Genomic DNA, 27,723 nt, shown 5'->3' with positions numbered 1-27,723 from the left:
ACAGAATACTAGCATAACCACCAGTTTTCTTCTTTTTGGTTATATAATTACATTCTGATAAGTATATAATTAAAACTATATATATATATTATTACAAGGCAAAAATAAAGAATGCATCATCTTCTTACTGATTGATGTTTCTGAAGATTATCTTTTTTCTGTAGATACAGAACAATGGTCTGTGCATACTCCATGCCAGATAGCACAAAACAGGGTGATTCCATCTTCTAAATTTACAATTACATAATAAAAAATAATATAACGGACATGACCATGCAGGAGAACTCTTGGTACTTACAGGGCAGCTATCTCTTTGATAACTTGAGATTTGTCTGCCTCAAACTGATCATCCTCTGCAAAATATGATGAAGATGCGATGTCATAAGCTCCAATCCAAATAATTTCTAATAGCAGGAATGTTAGCAAGTGAAGTTTCTACAGTGCTGCACTATAGAATTGATTCAACAAGAAACAACATGAAGATTTAACTTGGGAAAGGTTAACAATCATAAAAAACCCTCACGTGATGATATGAAAATATACACTAAATATGAGAAAAAAGCACATGGATTGCACAAATAATCTGAGAACAGTGCTCAAAGCGGACACTAGTCAAGGCAAAATGGCACCTTTGTCTGTCTTAAAGTCAGCTAGAAGCCGAAGAAGCTTGTTCCTGTTTGTGACGAGTATGCTTATTATCTCCTGGGGCTTATTTTTATTAGCAGCAAATAACTGCAATTTGAAACAAAGAATTATTCATGATTCAGAAAACTAAAAAAGAATGGCTAGTCTAGAAAACAAGCAAAGACACTAGCACCGCACCTTGAATACATGGAATGCCTCTATTTGGATATTCTTACTTGATTCCTGTGATTAAGAATCAAGTCAAATAATTGAGAATATGCTAATAATCATGCAAGCATGTGCAAACAAGCCAGAGCACAATGCATATCTCTGTACTTTATTACTTATTAATGATTTAGAATTGGCACATACACAAATAAATCCCACATTGAGTATAATTTCATGACAAGCCCTACATCACCTATATCAGGACAGTCCAATCATTACTTATTCAAATCACATCATGGTTTATGATGATAATGTAAACCAACAAAAAAAGGAAAAAAAACTAAGATTAATAGAAAGAATCTCAACCTCCTATTATCTGCACCATTCTATCCCTAAATAGAGACCTTAATATAATTACACTAACAAGTATATAAGTAGTTGGCAGCAAAATCAAGGTCTCAAACCAGAAAAAATAAACATTCCCACGAGAGAATTTCATTCCAAATTTACAACTCATAAAGCCTTTGATTTAAATGAAGGACCTCCATTTACAAGAAATTTGGATCATTGATACCAATAAAATCTGATTAATGAATTAACGAATAAGCATACTTTAAGAACGGAAGTAATAAAATCTCTTTGGTTTTTTAGCTCAGATGGTTGAGATTGCTCAACATCCTTGTTCATCCAACTTGTCGGAGGCCTGCTAAGGCCTATTGTTTTGATCAAAAGACCTTTTGGGGCCAATTTTTTAACAATTGACAATTTAATTCAATATTTTAATTTTTTTACTTAAATATTTTTTCTTTGGTGTCCATGTAATGCATCTCACACCCCAATTTGCATCCGTGAGTCACTAGTGGAAACATGTCACACACACTCTCTTCATATACATGCTTGTATCTTTCCCTCACATTTTTTTCTGAGAAAGATCCCTTCATGAAATTTGATAAGTTCACTTTGTTTCTATTCAAAATATTTCTTTTTGAATATGTTCATTATTCCATACAACAAGAATTAAACAAGGTCTGAATGTATCTATTAATGAAGGGAGTAATTGGATATAGAATTTTAGGAGCGCAGGACAAGCAACAAATTTGGTTTGAAAGAGATGAGAGTAGGTCGGGACTTGTAGGAGAATTTTAGGAGATGGCCATGATAAGAGGGCAGACATTGGATATACTTAAACAAGGAAAGAATCTAACACTCTGTTTATCTGTATTAATCAAAACTAATTTCCAAATTATTAGGAAGAGGTTTGAATTTATTGAGATTTGGAAGGAGCCTAAACTCTTAAATTTGCATTAATTAAAATTAATTTCACAGAATATTAAGCAGGAGCCAGAATTTACCAGGATCTGAGACAAGCTGAGATTATAAAGATCCTTTTTTTTATTTTGGACGTCTTTCCGAAAGATGACTTCCCTTTGCCAAACATGGATTTGCTCATAAATGCAGCTAGGCATGAGGGATGTTCTCATTCATGAATGGGTATGGCGGCTGCAAGACCCATAGACATCTGGAAAAAGAAAATTCATAGACCCCGCTGGTCCTCCCTTGATTCCACCCTTGTACAGACACCGAGAGTGGTCTTGACACAATAATTCTCTAAAAATATATTTAAGGCATTTCAAGAGAATTTGATCCTAACTTTCTTGAAGTCTACATGCTAGTTCTCTAAAATATCCATAATATAAGTTGGAGATGCAACAGAGATCTTAAAAGAGGGAAAACACTTGGTTTTTTGCAAACTAGAAGCATTCAGCTGTTGTTAATGGTAAAATAACAAAATGCACATCAATAATTACAAGGGAAGACAAGATAAACCATACCCTGAGAAGATTCATTAGAATCATAAGATTGTCCTTTGAGCTAACATAGTGCATCATAACTGCAGAATTTGATCGTTCCAGTAACATGTCTCCCAAAAGCTGAAAAAAAAAAACTGGGGCTTTAAAAAGACATTGCTCTGAGATGCTCTAATACATAAAAACCATGAAACATCCTAACTAAACCATATAAATACCCTCTTAAAGAATTATTAAAAAATCAATTATTATTTCATTAGTGAAAACAGAAACCACAAAATGCAGGCCTTAGTAAATTCTTGATCATTGTATATGAGGTGTGTTAAAAAGAAATTCCTAAAGGTACAAAGTATTGAGGATAAGATTTGGAAATACTTATTTATACTTCTTGATATGCATTATCAGTAGTCTTTATAATAATCAAAACCATGAACATCAAAGTAATTATACCTTGATAGCTTGCCTTCTTGTTATGTAATTGGGAGACTCCAGCAGCTTTGAGTTAAATTCATTGAAAAACTGAAAGCACAAGAAATGGTCCCGAAAAAATAAATACTATCAATCTGACAACAATGAGAGCAGATAAAAGATCAAAACAAATAAAATATAAATAGTCTGAGTTAAAAACAAAGTGCAAATTCTGACAAAACTAGAAGCTTTCAGTTTCATGAATGCTCACCTGGCTGCTAGTGTTTAGGATCAATTTGGTATCTTATCCAAGCAGAAATTAACTTAATATTTGGTTGAAAACATGCACGCTATGGATCAATGATAATCACAAGTCAACCAGTAAGTCAAGGGTCTAGATCATGTGCTAATTTCTTATTATGATGATGTATACCCTCAACCATCTTCTAGAAGTGTCAATAGAAATATTGGGGCATCAAAGTTATTTGATAGTTCAGATTTAATCATAAAATAAGTTTGTATTTGTTTTAGATATATGATATTAGATTACTTGGGCCTTAAGTTACATGGCATACTAGTTAAATGGGTCGCAAGTTACGTGTATTTTAATATATTAGGTTACCTGGTACTTAAGTATCTTAGAGTCTAGTTACTTGGGCAGCCAAGTTTCTATTTTTATTTCATTCAGTTACTTGAAGCTAAAGCCATGTGGTTATGCAGTGCCTGGGATAGTGAAAGGATAGTCATGAGCTGCATTATATGAGCGAGCATTGCCGAGAAAGAAAGCGTTTTCTTTCCTCTCATCCCTCTCTCATGCATTGTCGAGAAAGAAAGTGATTTCTTTCCTCTTATCTCTCTCTCTTGTCTCCCTCTCACTCCTTCCTTTGTCTCTATTGTATTTCTCTCTCTTATGTTTATTTCCATGATTCTCCTCATGTGTTGAGCCCATCTATGCATAAGCAATCCATCCCCTAAGTGTTCTATATTAGTTTGGTATCTAAAGGCTCCGAGCTTGCTTTTCCTTTCCTTGGCCTTCTTTTCTTGTTTCCTTTCCATTCCATCATGCTATCAGACAAGGAGTTAACTTTTATGCCTTCTATAAACATGTCAAATATGCAAAGAAGGTGTTTGGGCAGATGCATTATGATTTGACATATAGCAAACATGATTTGGCATCAATAAGGCTATGTTGCAAGAAATTGAAGTAAACCTAGGTGCCGGACAATGCGTAAATGTGGTTTTATCATCTCCAACCCTCAAACATCAGTTTCCCATGCAGTTTAAGCTCTATGAGCATCCAACCAAGGTTTCCCCATACAAGCAAAGAGTCTATGCAGGGAGATAAAGGGTCCATAAAAAGACTACAATAAGCCTACCTAATTAAGTTGGTACAAACAGGTTTCTCATACATAGCCAAAGATTCATACATTCAAACGAGCGAACTGGTTTCCAGTTTCATAAATCAGTTGAAATTTAATTGCATGGTATTTTATCGAACAAGGCAATAACTTTAATGCCCTCATGATTAAGTTGACTAATAGCATTTTGAACAGCAAGATAATTATAACAAGTCAACTTGAGATGAAAATAGACTCTCTTTTTTTGAGAAAGGGGAAGAGGTTAGCCTCAGCCCTCGCCAACACCTAGTTGTAGGCAAGATTTCAACCCAGATCAATGAGTAATACAGCCCAATAACTTTACCAATTGCACTAGTTGTTACCAACATAATAAATATAGACACCATACAAGTACTTAAGCATTTCAGGAGATGAATATGGTCATCCTAAAATACTTCAGTGGCACCTTAAACTGCTATAAGGCACGAAGCTATCAAAGGGAACCCTTCAAGCATCTAAAGCTCATGCCGTATGTGAAGTCATTTAGATATCTATTTACATGCTTAATAGGCCTCTCAGATTGTTAAGTCTCCATATAGTGATTTAGTGATTGGATTTGAAACTTAAAAATTAGTGATTGCTCTAAAAGTTGACAAACAATGTCTACTGTATTTTTTAACATGATCTAATATCTAGATCGAACTTTTGTTGAACTTAGTATTTCTTCAACAAATACTGAATAACCTATAATTTGTTGACTAAGTATATCTCAGCATGCAAAGAGAAAAAAGTGTATGCATTGTCAACCCATACCCAACCCTTGTTATCTTTATTAAGAAATGTTTTAGTCAGTGAACAGTTATTAGTTTAATAATGCACACAAAAGCAAAAAAAGAGGTGTCTGTGAAACTACTTTGACAAAACATTCATATAATCACTAACTATAAATGTCATAATGTTCCAACAGAAACTTCAAGAAACTTTACGTCCCATAAATCCATAAACACGTATTCAAGAAACTTTCTAAGATAACCACTTATGCTATCTTTATTACCTTAAGTAATACAACCCTTAGAGAATTTAAAGAAGTATGAAAGAGAACTGAATGAAGAAATTCTCAAAACATAAATGAACTACATACGTGAAAAAAGCATGACTTTGACCTAGCAGTAGATAAGTCTCATATCAATATTAGGTAGATGAATAGGAAGAAAGTAGGTTGTACTGATTTGCCTGACAACCCCCAAACGTTAATACCTCTTTCACAGCATATGTTTCCACCAAAGTTAAGCTGGCATTATCTTCTAATGTAGTCATTTCAACTATTTCTGAAAGTCAAGACAAACGCTTTTAAACGAATGCATAGTCCTCGTCAGTAGGGCTAACAAATGACCAAGTTGTTTGCAAGCAGCTCGTTTCAGCTCAAGATTCAGCTTGAACTGAGTTCATCCCTTTAATAAATGAGCTGAACACAAGCTACGTTTTTGAGCTCAAAATCTATATGAGCCAAACATGAGGTAGAATTAGCTTGCTTGCATTTACGTCAATCTTGCTCTAAAAATGTTTGCAAATATATAAACATAGATATGAGTACATGTATTATTAATTATTATTCAATCCTTTCAATTTATTTGTTCCATTGTATTAACCTACTATGTAATCAATGTGTTTGTTTACTCACAATATTAGAAGGTACGCTTGCCTTCTTCCCTCTAATGAAAAAGTAATAGACAAAAAAGAAATAAACTAAAAACAGACAAATTTATTAAGGATGGGAGTACATATATATGAGAAGAAGAAAACTTTGTATAGGCAAAATCACCTCAGCCACTTGATTTTGATCTAATGGCTGAAATGAAGCTCATTCCTTTAACATATAGAATGGTAATGCACAGCCAGCTCTAATCCTAATCATATTTCACATCTGTTGGCCCTTTCCTCACCTCTTTCCTCCTTGATGCATAGGGAAGAACAGTTTTAACTAAATTACGTATACTCGGAGATGTTGAAACAAATGTATACATTTAGGTGTTTTAATAAGCACGCTACTCATTCAAACTCATAAATTAGCTGAGGGATACAATAATATGACATTACACAAAGTTTTTTTAATACCTACAGTCTTAACTTAAGCTTCAGAATGCATAAACAAGAAAACCTCCCTTCTAATGTCATTATGAAGGGTCAAACTAATTGTTAGAAGCTTCCAACTCAATCTGTAAGACCTGCAATATAAAATTTTAGAGCACTTAAGTGTCTGAAACATAATTGACTCATTGAAACTTATCTGACATGGATTCTTCAAGTTGAACATGGCAGTATGTAATACAGGCAGAAACAGATTGGTATGTTGAACACCAAGCCTAAACTGACCTCAGAATCTTGATTTGAATCAGTTTCCATAAGTTCCACCTGAAGCAAATTATTGTATCTTACTCACGTTCAGCCACTTTCAGATCAACACGTACCATGAAAAGTATATTTATTTTTCCTTTTGATAGCAGAAACTCCATGTATTGATTACTTTAGTATGTACTTTCATTTTTAGGGCATGTCTTCATCTCTCTAAGTATATTTGGCTATATAGTTTGAATTTCTGATCACTCAAACATCCAATAATAAATTAACTGTTAGAAGCATTTCCTTAAAGATCAAACATGCAGTTTTTGCAATGTTCTAAAAAATTGAAAGAAATAAAAGTGTGGCTCTCATAATTTACGAGAAAGGTGGCTTTTACTAAATGGATAATTTCAAGGAATGCTAAACCGGCCCATACCGGCCGGTTCAGCCCGTACTGAACCAGTCAGATCTCGGACCAGTCCGGTTCGGCGTTAAAAAATGGTTTCGGCCCCATACAGAACCAACTGGTACCAGATGTGTACCAGACGCAACCGGACGGTTCCATCTGGTATGGCTAGGAACTGATGCGAACCGGTTCGCACTGACTCCGGTACCACAGTGCATTGCACACGCTATGTCAAGGTAACCAGTTCAGTACCGATCCCAACCGGTCCGAACCGATATTGAACCGGTCTAGTGGCCAACAGATACACCTACCGGTACTGAACCGGTCCGGTGGCCGACCAGTACGCCTACAGGTACCAGTTAGGCGATCCTTAGATCATTTTGTGATTTTTGAGAGATTATGAAATGGAAATGAGGAGAAAATGCATGCATGTAGTAGATTATGCCCCTTAATAGTGGATTTGCAAGATTTAAGCTAGATTTGTTCAATCTTAGCTTAAATCCTATAGGCATTTAGATGAAGTATATTTAATTGTAATCTGATCAATGAACTAATAGATAATAAGTTATATGTTGGTATTTAGTATTTTATATGATGGCAATTATCATATCAAGTTTTTAATTTATATGCAAACTTACACTTGACAATATTTAACCACCAGACATTTAGAAATTAATTTTTATCAAAGAACTGAACATTAGATAATTTTTTCTTAACATCTTAATTTGTTTACAAAAGATTTTGTAATAATCATTTCATGCTTGCAGCTTAGAGGAAAAATCAAAACCACAAATCCAAATGTTACAAACAACATAATACTCATAAATTGTCAAAAATTTTCCTAATTTGATTTATCTTCTTTAAATTTCAGGTTTTTCCTGATCGTTTTGGCCAAAAACTCTAAAACTACCTAGACTAAGACTTAGCCGGGCCTGGCTGAAACCAAATCAAGTGTCTAGATGTTGGGCGCAGAGGTGCAAGCAATACAAGCAAAATTTTGGAGCGAACAAAATGGCCTTACACAGAAACAAAGTTGTAGCCAAACTATGAAAGGGAAGATTCATCATGTACGAGCCAAGATAGACCATTACATGCTTATAATATAAGATCCATAATGGTTTTCACAAATTACTAAAGAAGTATGTTCCATGTGTCCTAAACACAAAACCATGAACTATATATCATAACTTAATATGGATGAGACTAAAACACCAAACCAGCAATTTAAAGGATATAGAGGCTATGTAAGAATCAAAGAAATAATAAAAGCAATTACAGCTCCAATAAATGCCTAAATGCATTCATGAAGAGCTAAATGGGCATACCAGGCCAAACTAGATGCCAAGACCCCAGGACAACTTTCCAATTAAAGAGAAAGGAAGAAACTATGGGCTTACAAAAAGCAACAGAAGATGAATAAAAAGCAAATCTAAATCAGGTTGTTTGACAAGCCAAGAAGACTATAAAAAACTAAAGGTGAACTGATGTATAAAGAAATAATAATGTCCCAAGGACCACGAAGAGATGGAGGAAAGATAAAAGACTCAAGGCAGATCTTCAGATGGTGGTTGGAGGATGAAAGATATCTAGAGAATAAAGAATAGCTCAAAAAAAAAAAAAACCTGCATTTCTACTAATTAGCAAGGTTCGTGCTCCAATATCAATATCTAGAACAGAATATTTGACAAACTCTTCTTAAACTGTACTTGAAAGAAAGCAAACGGCGTTTCATTGCTTGGCCATGTTTTCATGAGAAATCCCACATAACAAGAATCACATGGAATGATATGTTGGATGTCAGTAGATAATGCATTTGGGGTTGAAGTCCTCACCAAACTCATATATGAGATAAAACAATCTGTTACAACGTGACTCCTACTCTCCCAAAAATCTCACAATTGCAAGCTTGGTAGCTAGCCTCTTCAAACCTGCTAACCTCTTCCTCCACCTCTTCTCCTCAGTTGAATAGATGCCTTCAAGTTATATGTTCTGCCGCATGCAGCGCATCACACAAAGAGGATGGTTCAGCACAAGATGACCTTCCAAAACATTTTCCTAATCCACAACGATATTTTAAAGTATCCAGCAGCCAAATACGCCCATGGATGTTGGCATCAAGGGAATAATAGTATCCATGACATCATAAGAATTCAAGCCAACATTAATGTTGACTTGAAGATCGCCAATTTTTAGAATTGATTAACAGTTTTTGTGTCAGTTTGGCATCAAAAACAGCTGCCAACATGTCCTCTAGACAGAAACTTTCAGTAAAATTCCGTAAAAAAAAAAAACTAGAAACATATGAAATGTTTAGCTACTTGATTATCAAGACTATGCATCTATTTTTACTTATTTTCTCGAGAAATAAATTATGCATCTACTATGTCAGCCAAAAAAACTAAAAAGGCATAATCACATCCTGCCCAAGACATCATTTGCAATCACTTCAAGTAAAGCATAATGTCGATACATCATCCAAATAGGAAATCAGACACTGATTCTTAAACCCAGATGATGAAGTTCTAGTTTTGACATTTGAGCACTGAAGATTTCCAAAATACAAATAATTTCAGAATGAAAATTGCTGAAAGAAAGTTGAGATAGTATATGCATACATTATTGAGATACGCATGCATATGCCAATATTTTACAACGTAGACACAAAAAATAAAGCATTCAATTCTTAAAAAAGGAAAAACTTTAGTCTCATGGATTTTCCTACAAGGATTAGAGGCTGTTTGGTTGCTTCTAGGTCTTTCTACAATAGATAACCATATAACATGATTCCATGTAAACAATGTCTTATGAAAAGCAGGGGGATATTTATTTTTCATAAAAATCAGTTTTCAGGTTTATGATTTTTTAACTTTGGAAAAACAGGTTTTATATAAAATAACCAAAGAACCATCTTTGCACAAGCCATTGATTATAAGTTTTCTACATACCTGTTTTTCTAAAACTGCTAAGCCAAACAATCCCAAATAAGCAAGGAAAATGTGAAAACAGGCACGTTAAATGATGTGGTTTGTGTTTGGACTTGATTTTCAATCAAGACACACCTTCCAAATGCCAAATGTATCAAATCTTAATGGTTAGAATATATTCATTTCTGATAATTCCTAGGTTTCAAATTGAATAGCAAATACTTCACAGAAGAATAAGAAAAAAGGATTTATCTGTTTCCTTTAAGTGGCTGCACAAATTTCCAAAGCTTTATGTTATACCTCCCACATGGTGTATAATTTAGGTGCAACATGTCCACAACACGTAAAGCTCAATAGGTAATACATATGACTCGTCATAAATTACAAAGCCCCATATATGATATAAATAGCATCTTCAATTGACAGGTCCAGAGTATGCCATTTAGACAAATGATACACATGCGCATGCACCTGCAATAAGCATGTACAACCATATGCATGCATGTACATTCATACATGTACATGTCTTAATGCAGGACAAAGGTTGTATCTTTCACACGAAAGGATTCATCTTCCTTCTCGCAAATCATCATTTGATCGTGCAATGATCGTTTTGAGGTCTGTGCAGGCAGATGAATGGAGGTTTTTGGAGTGCTTTGAGATCTATGCAGGGCAAGATCCAACAGTCGGTGTTGCAACAGAAGATCAATCATTCTTTCATGTGAAAGATACAACCCAAAGCCCTTAATGCATGCATACATGCATATACATATGTATCCAAACATCCATACATATGTAAGTACATGCATATATGTGCATCTCTACAGATGGTTATCATTTGGCATTAAGTTTCATTTAGTCTACAAAAAGATGGGATCCACTGGAATGATGCTATCATTAAACTTTCATTGGAAATAATGACTATTCCATTTATTTATAAATATCCATATTTTCGAACAATATAAATCAAATATCTAATAACATCCTCTCTCTCTCTCTCTCTCTCTCTCTCTCTCTCTCTCTCTCTCACACACTAATTCACACACATTTAAGCTTACTTATACAATTAACATTCTGTTCGGTTACAATGCCTTATGCAGAAGATAATTGCTCATGAATATTTCAGAAAAAAGGGGGAAAAATTAAGAGCACTTGCATGTGCAAGAACCCACGCATAGACAAACTTCAGTTAGCCTTCTCTTCAAACTAAAGGCAGTGAATTCAGTGCATACCAAATTTCAACTTTAGCAGGACTACAACATTCCATGTCAAATGTTTGGTATACAACAATATATATACAGGCGTATATCATGAAAAAAATAACAACTACAATTATTTTGTTTTCTGATTCATTTAACCTAAATGCTATCCACCGAGTCCTAGTTTGGTTCCTAACTAAGTCTAACCTGAATATTTGAATAACATTATTCAAAAAGGTAATTATGTATCATTATCCGGATAACATAATTCGGCCCCTACCCCCCAAATAGTTTTAACCTGGTTAAAACTGAATAAGTATCCAAAAGGTAATTTACAATTTCCTGATATCTCCAAGTACCCATCATTATTGGGGCTTTATTCAAGTGGACTGAAAAATTACTTGGCTGAAAACAGCTGAATAAAGCTAACAAAAATGGACTTTGTTCAGATTTATTCAGGTTTATTCAGGAACGAAACAGTTCCTAGATGAATGAATCCACAACACACAAAATAACAAAAAAGTAAGTTCAATAGGCCTACCAAAAAGTGTACTTACCCAGTCATAATTTTTAGAAAGAAATTCAGCAACAGTTGATTTATGCCTTGTCAAAAGCTCCTGCAATGCAGTAGAAGAATAATATTACCACTAAACATGAACATGTGCCAGTTAACTAGAAATCAAAATGCTGCCATCAGCATAGAAAGAGCATTGCTAGATCGAGGAATGGCAGAAAAGGTCACTCAAAGGCCATCTAATGCCTTACAAGTTAGAGCCCCAAAAACATTAACTTCCCAACATTTATAAAAAAACAAATATTACAGCCAAAATTGATGAAAGTGATAGTCAGAGTCAAATAAGAGGCCTCGATTAACATCAGCAATATGCAAACGTTATCTAAAGAAATCAAGCTCAAGAACAGATAATGCAAAGATAAAATGAAGCAGAAGGGCATACATGACGTATGCATATGCAAGCATGTACATGTCTGTATATGTGTGAATCTGATAGCAACATCATGAATCCTTCTCTCACCAAAATAGGCAGCCCACTTTGAACAAAATGGTTAAGCACATTTTTAAAAATCCAGCCTGAACACTAACCCATTTTGTGTCCAGGTCACAGGTCAACAATTCAACGACAAGTTGTCTACAGTTCAACTGGTTGCCAGCCCATCCTAACCTAAAATCTCCTCCACTCCATCCTATGCCAAAATTTCTCCTCTACCCTGATCTAACCAAGGTTCCATGCTCCACCTTCACCGCTAAAGAAGATCACTGATGGCCAGCCCAAACTTCGTTGTCAATAAGACAGACCTCAAGCTTCAGGGGCTTTCAATCATCAGCAATGGTTCTCTCAGACAGCAAAGAACCAAGAGAGCAAATCAGAGAAAGAATAATATAAGAAGAAAGGAAGCCCTAGCTAGCCCAAAAGGACCCAAACAGAGTTAAAAACCCTGCCAGGTGATCAAATCTTGACACAGAAGATAGAAATAAAAATAATAATAACAACAACAATCACATTAATAATCCTATTAGGATTAACCTTACATTTGAGTGTTGGAAGAACTTAAAAACCTAAACTGGGGAACTGAAAAGTAGATAGAGATCTTAAAAACCTAAACTAAAAACTGGAAACTAGAAAAGTAAAAATGAAATTCAGTAAGGTGCAAGAAAGCCCTGGAAACACATGCAAGAAAGAAGGTGGAAAATGGTTGAGCACATTTTTTGAAATCTGGCCTGGGCACTTTGTGTCCAGGTCACAGGTCAACAATTCCACGACAGGTTGTCCACAATTCAACTGGTTGCCCGCCCATCCTAACCTAAAATCTCCTCCACTCCATCCTATGCCAAAATTTCTCCTCTACCCCGGTCTAACCAAAGTTGCATGCTCCACCTTCACCGCTAAGGAAGATCACTAATGGCCAGCCCAGACTTCGTTGTCAATAGGACAGGCCTCAAGCTTCAGGGGCTTTCAATCATCAGCAATGGTTCTCTCGAACAGCAGAGAACCAAGAGAGCATATCAGAAAAAGAATGATATAAGACGAAAGAAAGCCCCAGCTAGCCCAAAAGGACCCAAACAGAGTCAAAAACCCTGCTAGGAGATCAAATCTTGACAACAACAACAATCACATTAATAATCCTATTAGGATTAACCCTACATTTGACTGTTGGAAGAACTTAAGAACCTAAACTGAGGAACTGAAAAGTAGATAGAGACCTTAAAAACCTAAACTAGGAAAGTAAAAACTAGAAAAGTGAAAATGAGATTCAGTAGGGTGCAAGGACACCCTGGAATCACATGCAGGAAAGGTGGTGGAAAATAGGTAGCCCACATTGAACAAAATGGTTAAGCACATTTTTTGAAATCTGGCATGGACACTAACATGTTTTGTGTCCAGGTCACATGTCAACAATTCAACGACAGGTTGTCTGCAGTTCAACTGGTTGCCAGCCCATCCTAACCTAAAATCTCCTCCACTCCATCCTATGCCAAAATTTCTCCTCTACCCTGATCTAACCAAGGTTCCATGCTCCACCTTCACCGCTAAGGAAGATCACCGATGGCCAGCCCAAACTTCATTGTCAATAGGACAGGCCTCAAGCTTCAGGGGCTTTCAATCATCAGCAATGGTTCTCTCGGGCAGTAGAGAACCAAGAGAGCATATCAGAGAAAAAATGATATAAGAAGAAAGGAAGCCCTTGCTAGACCAAAAGGACCCAAACAAAGTCAGAAACCCTGTCAGGAGATCAAGTCTTGACACAGAAGATAGAAATAAAAACAACAAAAACAACAACAATCCCATTAATAATCCCATTAGGATTAACCCTACATTTGAGTATTGGAAGAACTTAGAAACCTAAACTAGGGGACTGAAAAGTAGATAGAGACCTTAAAAACCTAAACTGGAAAACTGAAAACTAGAGAAGTGAAAATGAGATTCAGTAGGGTGCAAGGAAACCCTGGAATCACATGCAGGAAAGGTGGGAGAAAGGGGGAGCAAGACAAAAGAATGATAGGGCAACCAATGAGGAGATCAAGTTGGATAAGGAGGATTTTGTTTCATTTTAACTTATAAATCTCCTATTTCCTATATTGAACCATGCAAGGCATGGCTGTTCACTCAGACACTTTCAAAAGTTGGGGCGCTATAGTCAGCTATTCAAACAGTTGATTGAAATTTTCGGGTTTTACACTAACCTGAACCAGGTTTTCTTGTGAATGATGGATCAACATGGTCAGCAACCATCTAAGAAGCACCGCCAAACTTTTAGCAAGTGCAAATTAAGTAAAGAAAGCAGCTTGCCATGAAACCCAAAAGACCAACTAGCAGGTGTTGAGACCGATATAGTCAATGGCACAAATCCAGCAACAAAATCTGTACAATCATTATTTGAGTCCATATCCAAGGTAAGAAGCAACAATGGAGCATATCGAAGCATCAGCAATACTGGATGACTCAAGTTATGCACGACAATAGAGAAACCTGGACGAAGCCAATACTGCTTCCTTCTTAAGGTAGTGTGAAGATCCATGTGGGTGTGTTTAGACCCACATCGACTATGCACTACGTAGATCTTGGGTACTTATACACTGCAAAGGAACTCAAATAATATATTCTAGCGAGCCTTTTTGGGCAAGATCCTATATTGTTACAAATGATCTCAAAGTGAACCTGGGCCCATGGCCTATATGTAGGAACCACTGCAACACAGGCCCATTAAGACTGACCACGGGTCGATCATGGTGCTTGTGATTAAATTTGAATGGATTTGAATCCTTAACCTAGCAAAAACGCCAGCGCTTAGACGAGGGAAGTATATAAGAAACCGTACGAACGTATGTTTAGTCCCATATCCGCTATTCACTGGGTAGATCTTGAATACTTATACAGAGTCAAGAAATCCAAATAATATTTTCTGGCTAGCCTTTTTGGGTGAGGTCCAGTGCTGTTAGAAGTAGTCTCTTAATTTGATTTTAGAGAATTAATTTAAACAAGATTACAATGTAGAGGTCTTATTTTAGTTATATACTTGTTGGGGATTCTTGAAGCCATTAATAATTAGGTTTGGAAAAGTGCAAGTCTCCTCCTTCTATCTCAGATTCTATGGGGATCTGATTATTGTTATATACGGGTTTTAGGCATCAACAATGGGATGAATTTAGATTTTTCATGGCGTACTAAGGAGGGCAGGTTAGTTGGTTTTCAGGGCCTTCTTGGTTGTCGTGCATGTTGCTTTAAGTGCAAAATAATCTCAAAAAAATTTCGATCTTCAATTGGGTATATTCGCCCATAACAAATTTAGTGCAAATCAAAATTTTATCTTGCTTAACTACTTTCTGCAGATTATGCTTAAATTTTCTGCACAAATCAGACCAAGAAACCAAAATTTTAATATTTGGTCACCAAGAAACTCCCCAAAACCTATAAACCTTAGAATACCCCTCCTAGTGTTCATCCCCACCTTCCAAACCTTATGGGAGGTTTATTAGCTCTTCCAAAATTGTATTTATTTATCTTGCCTAGTTCTCCCATCTTCACAAATCTGGACATTAAACTGTCAAATTTACCTAACCCTAGAAAAACTTATTCTTTAAGGCCTACCAATGTTGATACATAATCTTGATCCCTAAAGTTGCAAGCCAACTTATCAGCTTATGATCACATTGCCAAGAAGCAATCCTCCAACAATCCCCTAAACTTTGAAAAAATCTAGAGGATAAGAGAAGATGACAAGGTTTAGTATAGACAAATGAATTTTTCATCTCCAAGGCACAAATTGTATTTTAGGATATTATATCGAAACAAAGTCCAAACTTATTCTGAATACACATATTAGATACATCAAGAAATGCATGTGTGTCTACGTGTATATAAACAGTGAGTGCTTATATTGCATGGCCCATCACTCATTTTAACACACTAAACCCTATTGCTACAGGTTGGATGGATGAAGTAGAGAGTGCTTCTAGTGTGTGAATTGACTTTCATGCCTTGGCAATAGTGTTGTATATCTTAGCATAATAAAATTAGTAGCAATCAATAGGTATCGGTAAACAACTAAAAAAAAAGGGAACCAAAAGATTGGTTTTTTCCAAGGGTCGTCGTACCAGATACGAGAAGCTATACCGGTACAATATAGTATGATACAGCTCCCGCATCAAGACAAGGTCGGGAGACCCTTTTTTCATGCCCAACCAAGGTACCACATGAAACCAAGCAGTATGGTCCATACAATATGAAACTAGATAGAAGTGATTGATTCCACCACATACAAACTAGTTTGGCCCTTGCGCCATATTGAACCTTAGTACCTCATTGGTATGGTACGCTGCACCCGCTATTGGAGCGAGATGGCTGTCGATACAGCAAACCATACTTTTTTTTCATAATAAAATAGCATTTCATAACAAAAGTTTTTAAATATATTTATTTAATATTTAAAATAAGATTACAATATGGCCAATGGTGAAATGTCACATGAACTAGGAAACTTCTTTTTCGCTCTAAACTATTTAAGCATAGCAATTAATCTTTTGTATTAAGGTACGCTATCTCAGTACTGGACCCTATAGCGGTGCCACCCTGTTACTATGTCGGTACGTCTAGTACGGAGGACGGTTCAGCATACCGAGTTTCAATATGCCTCTCGTACCACGCACCGGTATCGAACCAGTACGGTATGGTACGTTCCGTACCATCCAGTTCAGTACGATATGGTGTACCTTGTATATATTGCTGACTCCCTATAATCAAGTATATGAAGTGATGCTTAAAAGGATTAAAAATTTATCTCATGTAAATTTACAGCCCTTCATCCTCTTCCACTATGTAAGACCACTACTCCACCTATGCCTTGTCTTACTTTCAGTTAAACACGATCCAAACCCTACTCTCCAAAATGTGATTGATGTAGCAGTCCATAACTCCCTGTATCATGCTATCTACCCATTAGAAGTCATATCCATCTTCTTCACCTTTTTCTCTTGCATGTGGACCACATGTTTACCCCACTCCCCTAATATCCCTGCTAACATAGGCTGAACAGCGAGCCACTTCCACCCTGACCCAGCATATTCTGTGATGGTCATGTGGATTGTATCCAGAAACTATCTTAAATTTTCAATGGGGGCTCATCCAGTATTAGCACATGTAGTTATTAAGAGTATGTGAATGTGTGATATTACTAATATCAAATGCATTTTTGCTAGCAAAAACAGGCAGGAAAAATCTAATACACAAAAGAAGCCCAAAAAATTAACTAGTGATAATAAATTCTGAAGCAGAGGAACAAAGTGAACCAAAGCAATAACTTGACCTTAAAAGTTGCAGAGGCATCCGATGCTATGTCAAAGTTTGGAAGCTGTATATAATTAAAGAACTTCTTCATATGCTCAGACTCTAAAACATACCTGCAAATGAACAACTTAGGCATTTGAGAAAGCAATTCATTATAAGTTTATAATCTTCAATTAATGTTATAATCGTCAATTAATGTAAAGAATATGCTTGAATAGGAAATGATACCGCTCTATGAAACAGATTGAACTAATACATGTGAAACAGATCCTTGGAGAATAGTGGCAGACATCAACATGCAAATGATGGCCTAGAGACATCACTGCTCATACTCTAGATATGATATTACTTCAAGTCATGGATAAATTAACACATACTTTCATATATAATGGCCAAGCAACAAACCGTACAGGTTTAAAAAAGGAAAAAAAAAAGAAAGAAAGAAAAAGAAGACTGCATCTAGTTAGTAGTTATAACCCCTTTCTGGAGCTAACTTCAAAAGAAAAAGAAAATAATTAAAATAACAAATGGAAGAAAAACATGATATAAAACAAACCTTTCACCAATTTCTGTACATATCTTCTTGTAAATCCTTCACCTTTCTTTACAACCATGGACTACATGTCAAAGTAAACTTTCTTGAGTCCTCTCCTCCCTTTCTCATTCTTCTCTTTTTAGTTGCATAAAGATCTGAAACCTCTCCATAGTCCATATGCAGAAGGAAAATGGTCTCGATATGTTCATTGCTATTCACTTTTATTGCCATGACTCTTAAACCTTCAATAATGTACTCATTTTACTAACTTGATGTCATTGATAAAAGTAGTGAAACCCCATATACTAACAAAAAACCAAAATAACAAGCTGCATCATTTCAATCAAAATCCGCTTGAAACAGAATCCATCAAAAGAAAAATAGATTGAACACAATCATTTTATCATTTTTCTGAAGGTTACCGGTGGAGAGAAGGGGAATAAGAGGAATGATACACATTTCTAAGTGAACAAATATGGCCTTATATGGCATGGCTACCAATCTCTAGTTTTCAATATTTTCATAGACACAAAAACAAAGGCAGAACAGGTGTTTGGTAACCAAGTTTTTAGTTTCAATTTTTCAAAACCGGTGACCAGTTTCTGGAAATTGTGGACACCAGAAAATGTGGTTTTGACCTTTTTGAGAACTAGGAACCACCTACCACTACCTACCACCACCACAATCAGCTGCCACCTCATCCCACCGTCGATCATCATGGGCCACCACTTGCCGCCCATGCTGGCCACCACCAGCCATCAATGTCGTTGTCGATCGCCACCGACTGCCTCTCATAGCCAGTTGTCAACATTGCTGCCAGTCGTATCCCCCCCCCCCTCGGGCACCAACTCACTGCTCTGGCCATCACCAACCACTACCCGCTGCTGCCACTACCTACCATCGAACCACCATCTCCATCACCATCACATTATTCACCACCAAACAAGTTTCAAGTTTTTGATTTTTGAAAGAAAAAAAAAAGAGAAATTGGATTCAATTTTTAAAAAATCCAAAAATCGAAATCTGAAAGCCATAACAAATACTACCTAAACAACTAATATTCCAATATTTATGTAAATATAAAATGAATTAGCATGACGATGAACATGTCTGAAATGTTTATAGTATTTTTTGCATTATCTTAATTGAGCCAAATTCATAATGTGAATTTTACCCTAATATAAATGTTTCTAAATATTAAACAAATTTTAATTTAAGTTACCCAAAAAGTTTAATGTAGACCAAATTTCTGAAGTCATCTACCAGTTGTGTTAGAAACAAGGTCTACTGAATCTAGTTTGGGATGCACTAAACAGGACCAATCAGTCACCAACATGGTTCATCCCATCGATTCAAAATAATTTTCTTTTGTAAATTTCAAATTGAAATCGGCAAATGGTTTACCGATTTTACTTAGCAGAAAGTCTGTAAATCATTTGCCGATTTCAATTCAAAATTTACAAAAAAAATAGAACATCCTTTGTTTCGAAATGAAACAGGGGCGACCCCCTATCGATGAGGGCTTTCGAGCCTTCTCTCTCTTTCGGCCTCTCTCTCCCTCCATTCCTCTCTCTCCCTCTTCCTCCCTTTCTCTCTTTTCTCCTCTCTCTCTCCTCCCTCTCCCCCTCCCTCTCCAACTCTCCTTGTGTCGGTACATCTCAGAACCGATCGCCGGCCAGTACCCCATCCTATACCAATTCGGCAAATCTTAGTTAGAAGCCTATATTAAGAAAGGGCAAAAATGTTTAGACAGAAGTTCATGTTAATAATGGGCGCATCGGTTGCTTTGAGATGAATATAGGCCTAGCAAAGGCAAGAGAACAAAGGAATATAGATCTATCTATGAAGATATAAGATTATTGGATGGAATGATCCAGGGAGAACAAATCATCTTCTTGCAACAACAGATGCACACTTAAGTGTCTACCAACTACATAGTTCATGATTTTGGTGATCGACATGGAAAAGAGAAATGATAAAGCTGCTAAACACCTAACAGGAAGTGAAGACACCAAATTTTTATGAAGTAGCATCTCCTTCCTAGCACAAACCCCATTTTAGGAGAGATGAGGAAGGTCATACATAATGAATTTCCAACTCTCAGGATTCCAGATCAGTGGACAGCATGTTGAGCACATAATCTTTACAACTGCTCTGCATATTGCAGCCCATCAACATCTGATGATCCATACAAGTCAGAAGACTCACTAATCCAGCACATCCAGACTGATAACTTCCTGTGCTTCTAAATGGATGTGTGAATTGGTTTACCCCACAAACTTTTTTCCAGCAATGAAAAAAAATGTGTTAATCTCGTTTAACTTGTAATTAGTTTTCAAAGTAACAAATTTAATGCAAAATACACATGAAATATGCATACGAGGGCCAACATGATTCTGAACAAGACTAGATGCTAATTTTGTTTTGGCAAGCCACAAAGTTATGAATTCACCATTTCATTAATCCAAACACATTAAATTAGATTAAGAGTTGGTTTCCTAGTGTACATCCATGACTATTTTTATATATCTACCTACTTTAGTATATTGATATTTTGTGTCATAGCACACTGCATCACATCTTATAGTAGATACCTAAAATTGGCATAATCTGAATCACTTTTGAACATTACTGCGCAAGGAGCTACACAAGGTATGCCGTACCGTACCATACCTGACGGCACAAAGTGTACCGTACCATATCTGACGACACGGAGTGTACCGTACCATACCAGTTCAGTACCAGTACGCCGTATGGAAGGCATACCGACACTCGATACGTCTAATCGACCCATGTACCAAGTGTACCGATGCAATAATAGGGTGGCATTCGTACAAGGCCTGGTACTAAGACGGCATACCTTGGAGCCAACGCTCCTTGTCATGTCTCGTTGCATATCACATAATAATATGTGATTAGATATATCCTCTAAAGTTAGGATTTGAACCCTTTTATTTCCGCAAATATAAGCCTTGTGACATGGAAGAGATTAATGCTTATTATATAGGATGACGAAATGTTGGAAATCTTAAAAATCCTAAAGCTTTAACTTTTACTCAATTGGTTTGCAACATTTTCCCTAATTCATGCTATATGTATTAAAGGAACAACACTATGCAAAGATGTCAACATATGACTTGTAAAATTGATTGACATCTGAATCTTAGTCTCTAAAAAACTTGTTGTATATGTTAAAACTTGGATGCTCATGATAGAACTAGAATTACTGAGGGATCATACTATATTATAGGCATAAAAATAAGTTATTTTCATCTTCACCAATTTCATCCCAGTAATTCTGAAAAATAAACTTATCAATTACCATCCTTAAAAAATATTAGTAAGAATGATCAAACCAATAAAAAGATATCAGCAAGTGATAATAACAATTATTGCAAAACAACAAACACATACAGAAAAGCTATTACATAAATGCAATGCAACACCTATTTCTACTCAATCCCATGCCACCAACTCTCTCAATGTTTCATTTCCATGATAACCGAAGACATAAGAAAAACACATGCCGATCAACCAGAGATGAATATACAGAACATACAATAACGGCAAGAGAATAGCTGCCACGCATGACATTGAAAAACAATATATATATATATGCTGTCATTTTCCATTCTTTATAAAATATCATCTCAATAGACCAATAAACTTCCAGCACACACTTGTTAGGCATAAAGCTTTTAGCTTTTAAAAAAGAAGAAAAACTAATAGATCAATAACATTCACAATAGTTTACCTTGCTATGCTTTGATGACGAATACACTCCCTCAACATAGCACCATAGTGTAAAGCAATGTCCATGTTCTCATAACTGTATAATAAATCCATTAGTTTGTACCCCACATAAAAATCCCATCAATAGTCATAGTTCAAGGGCAGAAAATCCTGCGAAGCCTAGACATTGCATCTCCCATATAGAAAAATAACATGGAAATAAGTTGACATATAGCTGTCCATAGCAAATAGAAATTTGAAAATTAAAGTATGCTGCTATAAAAATTGCTATCGCTATGCCCGTTTCCCTGATTTTGTGAATGCTTCCACTCATATGACTAAATCTTTTTCATAAAATTCATATAGTACATATTAATATAACCTAACAGACCCTAGGTCTCCAATTTGTCACTCTATATTTCTAGGAAATTTCAACCACTATATCTTAGACTACTAATTCATATGACTTCAAATATCCAGGCAGCTAATACATTGGTAATAGGTTTTAAAAGGGCCTCCTTTTCCTAATCACCATTCATCTAAATGCCCTATATCGAGATGAGATATCTTAGAGACCTCAAATATCAGACTATTATAGTTTGTGTTCGCTTAAAATTAACCTTTTGGAAGAGGTTGAATCTTAATGTTGTCTTGCACGCATCATTTTATCATGATGCCACATAGTGCACAACCCAGGTTCATAATAAAAGACATGACCAACAAAATTTATTAACTGAAGCTTTTCATAAATCCAAAATCATCATCATCACCAAAAAGATAACTTTCTTCAAGTTTAAGGAACCAAAACAACTTCAGCAGCAGAAAAAACCTTCCGAGAATTAATAACCAATATTCAAGCATAAGATTTAGATGCCAAACAAATAACAATAGTAATGGCATTTTTCCTTCAGAAGTAAAAATGGCAAGAGTTTTATCAAAAAAAAATGGAAAAGCTTGTTTCGGACTACTGAATCGTTTTTACCTATAGAGCTTAAAAATCTAGATCTTACCCAGACACTAAAAGATCCAAAAGATCTTTGTTTGCTTCCAAATAATCAGAAGAAATCAACCGTGAATGAACTTGCTGCCTTTGCAAATTTGCAACAACTTGCGTAGCATCTTTCCGAGCCTGCAAAGATTATAAGGAACCAGATTTCAGCAACAAGTTGACAGCTGAATATATATCAATCAGAATAGGATAGGACATAAGCTTGGATACAGTTGACCAGATGAATGCATATCACTGGGATTAGCCAAGATTATATAATAAGCCAAGTTCAAGATACATAAACCTAGATAAGCTTGTTGCGTTCAATTTGTGACAATATCAATAGTATATCTGTATATTTACCTCTAGGTTCAATTTCGGGAGACAAACAATTAGCAGGCGTAATGTGTTTCCTTGAAAAAACTCTTGAGTCAGTTGCACACAAGCTTCAGAAACTGGTTCTGCTTCACTGTTGCCATACAGAATAGATTTCAATTCCCGGATATTCTTGCTTAGCTCTTGCATCTGCAATGGTAGAATTGAAAACAAAATTAACGACAAATAAATAAATGTTAATCAATAAGATAAGGAAGAATACAGGACTTCCACATAATCCATCTTACTTCCATTTTTTTATGCTTTCTATGTAATTGAGACAGAATAGTAGCATATAAGAAAAGGCAGATAGAATTTAAAGGAAAATTACAGGGATGAATCCACAAATTTTTATGGACACCAAGAAGCATTAAAAATATATTCTTAGTGCCAGGAGAAGAATCAATGTTTCTGGATGGACTTGGAAGATGATGTGTCATGATTTTGCACGCCTTGGGCTCAAGTCTAAGGTCCATTTTGGTTGATTGGGGACTTATTTGGTATGACTTTATTTCCAGATGGATGGGGCCCTTTCTCTTATATTCCCAGTCATCTATACTTCACTAAATTAAATCTTGACCGCTAATATTGTGACAAAAGAGTAATGAATGCAATACTGGTGAAGGTTGGTGATTGAGATGGAGAGATTTTAGGAATTATAAGGAACAAAATTTAAAAAGATAATAGATGATTAAATTACTATGTTTAACTGTAGTTAAATAATCAACAAGGATAAAACACGTTATTAGCAACGAAGTAATGCTTTGGTGCCTGTTTTGTGCAGAGAAAAGTTCTCTGGCCCACAAAAAGATGGCATGGCAACTCAGCACTCAATTAAAGCCCAAGGGAAACAATTCTAGGGCTCCACATATCCCCTCCCGCCACATGGCAGACAGAACTTTTGTGCACAGAACTTTTGTGCGCACATATTAGGAGCCACATAGCATTTCTCTTAGTGATTAATGGGGCCAATCACCTCAATGCCCCCACTGCATCTGCTAACATTTCTTGTTGAGGAGATATTGGGGGCTTATTATGTATTTTCCTTCTATAGAGAGATTACAAGAATCAACGGAGGGTTTTTGATGATGAATGCAGTTTTGGGTTGCCAGAGGGGTGGGGGCAGTTTAAATTGCAAACACTGATATTGTCAAGCATGGCTAAACAATCTCTCATAGAGAATTTTGAAACCTTGAAGGAGATGTGGCCCCTGCTGGTACACCCCTATGTCTGCCCATGTGCATGCATTTTATATAAAATTATGACTTATGCTTTCAATGGAATATTTCTTGCATTATTCTTCCAGTCCAAGATACATGGCATAACTTCTGCTTATTAGAAAATATAAGTTACACTCCATCCACAGAAATCATTCAGCAACTTGAACCCCAATATATGCATCCACTGACGCACACTGAAAGAGTGAGCAAGCCAGAGAGAGAGAGAGAGATACCATACCCATCATGAATAGTGCAACATATTGGAAGTAGATTCACACCTGCTTCCACGTATATTAAAATTAAAACTCATTAAGATGACACCTATTTATTGGAAGGGCAATGAAAATTGTGTCCACAGCCACCATTGAGCCGAAATTTATCTTCCTGGAAAAGCAATATATCACATCCACATATGAAATACATAATGCCGCCATTTGTTCGATCCATCAATGAACCTAATGCAGTAGGCGGTAGCTAGGACATATGACAGCAAAATATATGCCAATGATGGTTCTGAGAGTACACATTTATGAATATAACTCTAGACTGTAACTATGAACAAGCAAGTAAATGAAAATGCTGGTACCAAAGCTCTTGCATTTTGCTGGAACTAATGGAACAAAGGAAAAAGAAAAAGAAATTTCTTTAGTCTAAAGGAGGGTGACCTGATGTCTGATGAACAATGTACCTTGAAATAACTTGAGAAATTCAAGCAAAAGATATATTACTCCAGAGCTTCCTGCCTAGAAGTTTCGGTTCCCCTTCTCAAAACTCTCAGTGTTCACTCTATAATTTTCTGCTTTTACGGAGGCCATGCCTGGATTTCCTATGTGATTCCTAATGTTAGAATTTTCTACTTTTAAATCTTTCTCCCTATACGAATTATAATAATCAGTGGAAACCTAGAATTACTGCCTACCTTTCTGTAGAAGAAAAGAGAAAATGAGCACATTGAGCCTCTTCTAGAAGAAACTAAAAGAACTATATTTAGTTTACTGGGTTATCAATTCTACTGATGCATTACGAGATAAAGGCTCCATTAACCACAAGTGAAAAAACTCCTCCAATACCAGCCTCCACTCTCTGCAAACACAAAATGCTTCACTCCAATCTTATTGCAAACAATATAATAACTAAACAAGTCTACAATAGAACGCATTGTGGAAATAACAGACTTCTATAATTTATTTATGTTTGTGAAAACAATTCTCAATCGCCTTTGAGTTTCTCCATTTTATATGCAGAAGAACCAGCTAGTGAGTTAATATTACAATTATTCATCCTCCTTCATCATAAGCAAAGAATTAGTATGCATACCAACAGCGGGATAAAAAAACCAAATAAGAAGCTTTACTATAAGAAAATAACAAAATAATACTTAGTAGTCTCTTCCTGCAAATTACAAAATAGAAATCCTGACTGTAGACTAATACTTAATTATTTTAATTCATATAATTCTCTCATTTACCAAAAGAATCAAAGTAAAATATACCACAACCAAAAAACTGAAAAAAAAGAAGAAAAAACAAACCCCAGCAGCAGAAGTTCAAATTTCTGCATGAAAAGAGAACAAACTTAAACCCAATGTGAGCAGAAAATTGTAAATTTCAAATCAGAATCCATCAAAGTATACTTATGAAAGCAATCCAAACCAGAAAATAAAAAGGAAGAAAAGAAAATGTGCATAACAAGAAGGTCAAAAAGGATGGAAGAAGAAGAAAGAGGCCGGGTATCAGCACCTTTTCCTTCCACTTGGCCTCCCAAGGATTCCAGTTAAGGTCAATGTAGATTAGGAGTTCCTGTGTCTGCCACATGACATCAGCCGGCATCTGTGGCTTAGACTTAAGGATCCCCTTCATCTTCCTCTTCCATGCAGGCGGGGGGCTTCGGGAGGGACCAGGCCTCCATATTGCAGAGCACCCCCGACACCATGGCACTAGGGTTAGAGCTAGAGCAAGGGTCAGAGTTCATGGGGGCAGAGAAGCAAATGGAGGCCGTTCGGATGCAAGAGGAGCAAGTTCTACTCTTATAACATTCTCCTCCACCAGTTTTAGCAATCAATGAAATCCTAGTGTTACTGCATATCTTTCCTCAGGAAACAAAAAGGGAAATAAAAAAAAGAAAGAAAAATGAGCACATGGAACCACCTATAGAAAAGAAACTAACAAAATCTTATTTAGTTTAGTGGTTCGTCAACTCTATCGATGCATCATAAGACAAAGGCTCCGTTGCTTCACTGCACAACAACCTCCACAAGCAAAAACCTCCTTTAGTACGAGCCTCCACTCTCCACCAGCACAAAATACTACATTCTAATCTTATTGCAAACAATGTAATAACTAAACTAGTTGACAGCAGAAATAACAGATTTTTTAAATTTCTCATATCTTTGGCAAGCCTAAATCATATTATCTTACCAAAGAAAAATCCCGATCATATTTGAATTTTGCTATTTTATTAACAGAACCAGCAACCAGTTAGTGAAAGCTTGCAATCTTATTTTTCTTCATCAGAAATGAAACAAGAAAAGGGACAAATGGAAATAAGCAGCTTTATTACAAGACAAAAGCAAAAATTATTACTTAACACTTACTTCATTCATGCACATTATAATATAGGAATCCTGATCACAGATAAAAACTTCGTGATCATAATACCATAAGTTCTCTCATTTACCAAAGGAATGCAGTAAAATTATAACGAACAAAAAACCCACATCAGAGCAGCCTCAAGTTGCAACTCCGGCGAAAATGGACAAATTAAACCCAATGTCAGCAGAAAAATCAAGAATTTCAGCTAAAATCATCAAATAGAGCCTATAAACATGTTTCAAACCCAAAACTCAGAGGAAGCCAAATCGGATCAGATGTTAGAAGAGGGAGAAACAGGATAGGAGATCGGCACCTTGTCCTCCCGCTTGGCCTCCCGGGTGTTCCAATTGATGTCGACGTAGATAAGGAGGTCCCGCGTCTGCCGCACGACATCAGCCGGCGTCCGCGGCTTCGACTTGAATAGCCCCTTCATCTTCCCCTTCCTCGCCTGTGGGAGGCTTCGGGGAGAAGAGCCGGGCCTCCAGATCGCAAGGCAACCCCGCAACACGGTGCTAGGGTTAGGGCGCTCGGGCTAGGGTTAGAGTTACGCGCGGGCGGCGCCGGAAGTAGAAGGAGCCGACGAGAGAGAAGAGAGGCGGGCTAGGGCTTGAGGAGGAGAGGCACCGGGTTAGAGCGGCGGCCTTTCCTCCTTGGCGAGGCCGAGAAAGGGGGAGCGATGTCCATCCGAAACGTAAGTCCGTCTCTCTCTTCCCCTCTTCCGATGAGCGGCCGAGATTTAAACATCCCAGCGGGCGATGGTGGGAGA

At 36.4% G+C, this 27,723-nt stretch overlaps 1 protein-coding gene across 2 annotated transcripts; it reads right to left on the bottom strand.

Annotated features, from left to right (window-relative positions):
* Nucleotides 1-91: 91 nt before the first annotated feature.
* On the bottom strand, nt 92-27,668 carry LOC103713364 (putative MO25-like protein At5g47540). Of its 2 annotated transcripts, XM_026807062.2 has the most exons (12): nt 27,271-27,668; nt 23,135-23,296; nt 22,794-22,912; nt 21,806-21,880; nt 17,536-17,629; nt 11,772-11,831; nt 6,719-6,757; nt 3,051-3,119; nt 2,625-2,723; nt 823-867; nt 630-732; nt 92-353 (listed from the first exon to the last, which is right to left on the bottom strand). In XM_026807062.2, the coding sequence occupies exons 1-12, from the start codon at nt 27,388-27,390 to the stop codon at nt 295-297; spliced, it is 1,044 nt and encodes a 347-aa protein (XP_026662863.1). In that variant the 5' UTR covers nt 27,391-27,668; the 3' UTR covers nt 92-294. The 2 variants fall into 2 exon arrangements, with proteins under 2 accessions (XP_026662863.1, XP_008798485.1); XM_008800263.4 differs by lacking the exon at nt 6,719-6,757 and having other exon boundaries at nt 27,271-27,667.
* Between the last annotated feature and the right edge of the window lie 55 nt (nt 27,669-27,723).

This window comes from Phoenix dactylifera, chromosome 6 (assembly GCF_009389715.1).
Source record: "Phoenix dactylifera cultivar Barhee BC4 chromosome 6, palm_55x_up_171113_PBpolish2nd_filt_p, whole genome shotgun sequence".
NCBI lineage: Eukaryota > Viridiplantae > Streptophyta > Magnoliopsida > Arecales > Arecaceae > Phoenix > Phoenix dactylifera.
This window is presented reverse-complemented; position numbering and strand designations above follow the sequence as displayed.